Raw genomic sequence first — 6814 nt, forward strand, 5'->3', positions numbered from 1 at the left:
ATATAACATTCACAAAAAAGAAGTTATAAAATATCAATAACAAGACCAAAAAATAAAATAGAATATCGATAATATCGTTGGCCCCACCCTACTTCCCTCAATTACACCCGCTAATCACGCCTCAACAGCCCCCTTTAAATCTTAGGTCGTTTTAACTTTTAACCCTCCCCATTTTCTTTCTTTAACTTTCTTCTTTTGTCGCTTTCTTTTACTCTTACTTTTCTTCTTTCAATAATCTATACTCTACGATACAGTTACAACACGAAGGAGCATTCACCTTTTTCCAATTATATCCCCGGTTTTGCTTTCTGACGTCACCCAACCTCATCATAATACAAATATTTTCCCAAGGACACTTTTGTCACTCTCATATTATATGATCTACCCCTTTTAAAGTTGTTTTTTTTCTATTTTTTCTTTTCTCTATTTTCCTCTCACTTAATCCGTATCTAATTCGAGGATCACGCACTATTATGCAAATGGTATATCGATATACCACGCGCATAAAGGAGCGTTAGTAACAATCTCGAAGAAATATAATGTAAATCAAGTACAAATTTGAACACAATTGTGGACAGTGATATATACGTGTTCAAAACTAGAGTATCTAAACTCAGCAGCTATTTTTCTTTCTTCATTTTTCTGAGTACTATTAATTAAATTAGATAAGAGTAGCATTAAAATTAATAATGGTAGAAAATAAAAAATATATTTTTTTTCCAAAAATACCCCTACAAAAAAGTTGCTGTAACCAGCACTTCCCCACTCCATAAGTACTCCACCCTCCCTCTCCCACTCTCCAATCAACTCTCATCTCTCAATTAATCTCTAGGGTACTCTGTTTCTTACTTAAAATCTCTAATTCTTGAAGAAAACCAAAACCCTAGAAATAACCATGGAGGCCAAAATCCTCTACATTGCCTTCATCATCATCACAATGTCGATTGTTGAAGCCAGAATTCCAGGAATTTACTCTGGTGGTCAATGGCAAACTGCCCACGCTACTTTCTACGGCGGATCTGATGCTTCCGGCACCATGGGTCTGTACAATACAATACATTACAATATAATGTACCTAATTAAGCATTAAAAAACAGTGAAATATTACATGATTATGTTTTTGTTTACTTATGTTGTGTTAATTTGCTAAATTGATGTTTAGGTGGAGCATGTGGTTATGGAAATTTGTACAGTCAGGGCTACGGAGTGAACACGGCGGCATTGAGCACTGCTTTGTTCAACAGTGGTCTGAGTTGTGGTGCATGTTTTGAGATAAAGTGTGCTAACGACAGAGAATGGTGTCATTCTGGAAGCCCTTCCATTTTAATTACTGCAACTAACTTTTGTCCTCCGAATTTTGCTCTTCCTAATGATAATGGCGGTTGGTGTAACCCTCCTCGTCCTCATTTTGATCTCGCCATGCCTATGTTTCTTAAGATTGCTGAGTATCGTGCCGGTATCGTCCCCGTAGCGTATCGCAGGTTAGTATGATCCTGCACTGAGATGATTGCAACCGCAAAGATTAATCTCTTAAATTTTTTTTTTATTTTTAATTAATGCTGCTTTAAAGTTAGTTATATTAATGAAGAAAAAAAGTTTACATTATTGACCATAGTTACTTCATTCATTTCCGTATATGGTTACTCGAGTCAAATTGATGGCATTTTGGACTTTTTCGGTTATGTAAAAAACTCTGCAGTTCACACATGATCTGTGTCTGATTAATGAGGTGGGGTAGGGTTACGAAACCCCTGCACGAAACTACCCACGTATCTTCTTCTTATTGGTCTAAAACTCTTCGTTGCTTTCGTACTAAATTAATTGTACAAATATAGCTTAAGAAGATTAAGTGATATGCTGATAGGGCTGTTTGTTCGTTAAGTATGTTCATTTTTTCCTAGTTTGTTATTGTACTTTTGAATTCATACTTTCTTACTTTCTTACTTTTTTAGTTACTTGTTTTTTTTTTTTATAATTATTTTTCTTAATTATGCCCATTCCTATATTTAATATGCGCATCTACTCAACAATGAAAAAAATTGATAATTTAAGATAAGTGATATAGACTGTACAGAAAAAAGTTGAAATTGATATTAATTATGGTAGGGTATATAGTACTATATAGCATATATGTGTAAAAATAAAAAAGATTATTAAGATGTGAAAAGTCAAAAGTGGTGACGAAAATGGTTGTTATTTACGCAGGGTGCCATGTAGAAAGCGCGGGGGAATAAGATTCACGGTGAATGGATTCCGTTACTTTAACCTGGTGCTAATTAGCAACGTGGCGGGTGCTGGAGATATCGTGCGCGCGTACGTGAAAGGAACCCGAACCGGGTGGATGCCACTGAGCCGAAACTGGGGTCAGAACTGGCAATCGAACGCGGTTTTGGTGGGCCAGGCTTTGTCTTTCCGTGTCTCGAGCAGTGACCGTAGATCTTCCACTTCTTGGAACATTGCTCCTCCTAATTGGCAATTTGGTCAAACTTTCGCCGGAAAGAATTTTAGAGTCTAGTAACACTTTTAAGATATTTCATCTGATCACTATTATAAGTCTATCAGATACATCGGTTATTCAACAAATTAAAAAAATAATTTTTTTTATTTTATAATAGTGATCAGAGAGAATATTTTTTACTGTTTTTAGTTGTTTTGTTTACTATATGCATGGTGAATGAGATGGAGATAGAGAGAGAATGACAATTTAATTGTGACTAGGTGTTGATTTGTCTTTCTTGTTATTGGTAGGGTTTGATATGATAACTATATTAATATAATGAAGGTGCAAGAGTAAGATTGTACTTTGAATTTGTATGCTATTAGTACTAGAGAGGTTAACAGGAAGTGAAAAGGGAAAGGGAAAGGGAAAGCGAAAGCTGAAAGGGTGAAAGGAAGTGTAGGAAATGCTGAAGTGGTTAATAAAAATAGTAACCCGCAGCTAATTTGTATTTTTATATACAATGATCATGATAATGATGGTGTAATATATAAGATATATTGCCATTTGCTTATAATTTTGTATGATACTATGATATGATGTTTTTTTTTGCAAAACTAAGTTTATTCTCTTTTAGTAGACTTTTTAAGAAAATGTGTGGGTATTCAAATTAAAAAGTTTAATTAAAATAAAAATTGTATATGTTGGACAAGGGTTGTAACTTACAAAGTTACAATACATATCTTCTCTGCAATTTGCCTGCAATGAGTTTTGTTGCCAGACTATTTAAAACAAAATAAAAACTTAATTGATAAAATTTTATTTTTTCATTTTATTTATATTATTATTCTTAATTTATTTTAAAATTTTGTCAATGTTTAATTGCAACCCCCAATTAATGGATTTTTTTATCCGAGTAATGCATCACTACCATTCATTTATTAAATTCTTTTTTTTATGATATAAAATCAAAGTTTAATTGCTATTCAGGTCAATGTAAAAAGTTTATGTATGGTTCAAAAAATTATTTATAAATAATTAAAATTAAAATTAAAATTAAATATTAATAAAAAGTTAATGACTATGATTAAGAGGGTGTAAAATATCGTCTTTCCTAAAATAATTGGATAAAATATATCACCCTAAAGAAGCATTTCCTTTGTTTATACCACTTTTCTTCCCGTCCATTTTCATTTTGTTTGGATAGTAGAGAAATACTAACAACATATTTTTTTAATTTTAAATAAAATCTCACTAAATTATATAGATTTCAATAAATTTGGTGAGATTCATATGAATTTTAACTAGTAAAAGAAAATGTTAAAATATATGTTGTTAACACTATTCTTGAATTTTATAGAGAATATTTAATGAATTTTGTGAACCCTCGTTTAGATGAATGAACTTGTCTTATGTACTATTGCAATGTTAACCGTCGATAACGATTATCTACGAAGAATTCGACACGTACTCCCTTACGTGAGCTTTAGCCTTCTAGTCCGCTTCCACGTGTCTTCGACATTTGAACTGCTTTGAACTACTCTTGTTGTTTTAAACTGTCTTTTAAATCTTCTAACTACTTCTTTCGAAAGTTTCCTCTGTCGAAATTTGGAGAAAAGCGTCGAAATACTTAACTAATTGAACTTAGCCTTTGAATTTACCTCACATCTACTTCTATCAAATACGTCAAATCACCATAAACCTTTTTCGATATTCGAACATGTTTTGAAGACAGGTCGATCCTAATCTCGTGGATAAGTTCTTAAGACTCTTCCAAACCAGGATTGGCAGGTTTCTAGGTTATCTTAACATTGAACTCAAAAATAGACTAAGTCCTAAAATATCTGATAAATGAGTCGAACTCACCCCTTTAGTCGAAGTTATCAAATGTTGAAATCATAACTAGGTTATTTTATACTTAGAAATCTCATGGAAATACTAAAAAAAATCTCAGGCTAATAGATGACCCTAAAAAATGTCACTTTTGATTATCTGCACAAGATGGAAGAAAAGTGGCGTTTTTAATAATCGATCGACACTGTTCAAGGTGGTCTGCATACGTCATAGTCATCATGACCACTTTACCAAACTCTTGCGTCACTGAACATGCGTGCACTCAGTCATCATCACTATGATTTCCTTGGACATCGTGGACCACAAGATTAAATCACAATAAATAAATCATTTAATTGATTTCTAAATCAGAAAAATCAACGTCATTTGTCCAGATTCGAGAGAGAGAGTGAAATGTTTCTTCTACTATATATACACACTCATTCTTTCCTTTTTCCTTTTTCACAACTTCTTCTTCTTCAGAACCCTAAAAGTCTTCAACTCTTGCAAAACTCCCATTCTTGTCCCTTCGTCAAACTTCAGAAAACATGGCTTCTTCTTTTGCTTCAACACAACAACTTCCAATCTCGATTGCCTCTGAATTTACTACTCCTAATTTTCTTGGTAATTGTACCTACATTCCTAAACCACCAATGGAGAAAGAAAAAGCCATGATCCGGGCTTCATAGGTATTGATCCATTTTTCTATTTCAGATATTGTTCGCGCATTCTAAGGTCTATTTTTGGATCTTCTAAAACATATGAATAGCTAAATAAGTTTTTTCCTTGCTACCATTGATGCAAACCCCGAGCGTTTGAAGACAAAACCTACGAGTTAGGGTTCATGAGTTCACCGCAACGTGTTTCCCGTCCCTCTCACACTTGTTTGGTATGAATATAGAAGTAGACAAACGGTCTAGAGAGGGGGGTGAATAGGCCCAAATTAAAAAATTCAACCGCCGTTTTCCAAAATTATAGTGTTTTCAAAAATGAGTTACGAGCGGAAGGTTTGATGCGAAAATGAAAATTATACAGTTGAATATGATCAAGCTAACACAATTCATTTCATAAATATACAAGATTATAATAATGAAACACTTGGTATTAATTGATTCTATTTGTGTAGTCACAAAGAGTGTACACAATTGATTCAATTTGTGGAATTCTAAATTCAATTTTTTTCTTCAGATTTATCAATCACAAGACTAGCTTGACTAGTTATCCAATTCCAACAAAACCTAATGCTTACGTAATAAATCACTATCAAGAATAAAACAATATAATACGAAGGAATTCAAAAACCTAAGCATGTAATCACTACGAATTTAAATTCAAGAGTAAAAGAGAGAGATGACACTGAGATTTATAGTGCTTCGATACTCATCCTCGCTTTGCCTACGTGTACTCTTCAATGGTTTCCCATTGGAACCTGCATAGTTCCTTGTTATTTGACAAATATTTTCAAGAGTTCATACAATCACCAATCCATAATACAATTGAGAAAATAAATAATCTAATTTGGATCTTGATTTTTATACAACAAACTTACCAAACTCTTCTACTTAATCTTAACTCAAATACGTTTCTTGAATCTTCCAATGAGATCAATTTTTCTCCATGTCTTAGTGTCTAGAAATCAACCCATTGATCCTACCGATTCCTTGAGCGGTGAAATTGTTCAAAGATCTGAGAAGAACTCCGCCTTATTTATAGTCTTCCACACAGTTACTACTAAGACAATGTTGGAGAGAGGGACCTACTTCTTTTCAATGGAATTTGTCACCACCATTGACAATCCCTTAAAATGCTAACAATCTAAAAAACTAAACAAGATCTCCAAGAACGGTTAGTTTCAAGTACACGCCTCCTTCAGTCAATCTCAGAACTCTCGTTATCAATATATGAACTCAATTGAAGTTGAAGATTGGAAGAATTTTGTTGCAAGACTTTGAACGATCAAAACAAAGGAAATTGATTTTCACTACAAATTACACTGAAAAATATGTTCAGAATGATAGATGATATATGAGAAATGGTGAAAAGGTGGTTTTATATGTGCTTGAGATTAAGCACACAAAATGGTTGATAAAGTTAGTTAGAATAGAATCAAGAAAAATATATTTTGAATCAAATGAGAAAAATGAGGTGGAATGAAAAAAATAACAGTTTTTTTCCGAAAAAGTTGCTAGTTGATTCAGATCAGACAAAACGTGATTCAAAACAAATGCCACGAGATTCAAATCATGTTCAAAATTTGATTCGGATCAAATGACACAGAAATGACAAGGAATTTTGAAAAAAGAGTTAGATTCGAATCTTGTACAAATATTGATTCGAATCAAATCAACTAGAATCAAAAATGAATTTTGAAAAATGAAATTGATTCGAATCATGTACAAATATTGATTCAAATCAAATCAAACAGAAATTGTTCCCAGAAAAATGATCAGGATCAAGTGTAAAATTTGATTAGGATCAAATGTCTAAGCTTCACTTCTGTCTAATTTGGTCAAGATCAAAAATTCAGTGTAAAACTGAATGATT

The 6814-nt window shown here is 32.8% G+C and overlaps 1 protein-coding gene across 1 annotated transcript; it reads left to right on the forward strand.

The window, feature by feature from the left end:
* The first annotated feature begins 769 nt into the window (after positions 1-769).
* Positions 770-3014, forward strand: LOC127101389 (expansin-A4). Its single transcript, XM_051038779.1, has 3 exons — positions 770-1040; positions 1163-1481; positions 2206-3014. The coding sequence occupies exons 1-3, from the start codon at positions 896-898 to the stop codon at positions 2513-2515; spliced, it is 774 nt and encodes a 257-aa protein (XP_050894736.1). The 5' UTR covers positions 770-895; the 3' UTR covers positions 2516-3014.
* The last annotated feature ends 3800 nt before the right edge of the window (positions 3015-6814 follow it).

The sequence above is a fragment of the Lathyrus oleraceus genome, chromosome 7, assembly GCF_024323335.1.
Source record: "Lathyrus oleraceus cultivar Zhongwan6 chromosome 7, CAAS_Psat_ZW6_1.0, whole genome shotgun sequence".
Classification (NCBI taxonomy): domain Eukaryota; kingdom Viridiplantae; phylum Streptophyta; class Magnoliopsida; order Fabales; family Fabaceae; genus Lathyrus; species Lathyrus oleraceus.

What these genes read in the sequence shown, in the direction of transcription:
- LOC127101389 (XM_051038779.1), top strand. Translation starts at nt 896, where the DNA reads ATGGAGGCCAAAATCCTCTACATTGCCTTCATCATCATCACAATGTCG. An exon ending in TGATGCTTCCGGCACCATGG is followed by an intron (nt 1,041 to 1,162) that starts GTCTGTACAATA and finishes ATTGATGTTTAG; the next exon opens with GTGGAGCATGTGGTTATGGA. An exon ending in GTCCCCGTAGCGTATCGCAG is followed by an intron (nt 1,482 to 2,205) that starts GTTAGTATGATC and finishes TTATTTACGCAG; the next exon opens with GGTGCCATGTAGAAAGCGCG.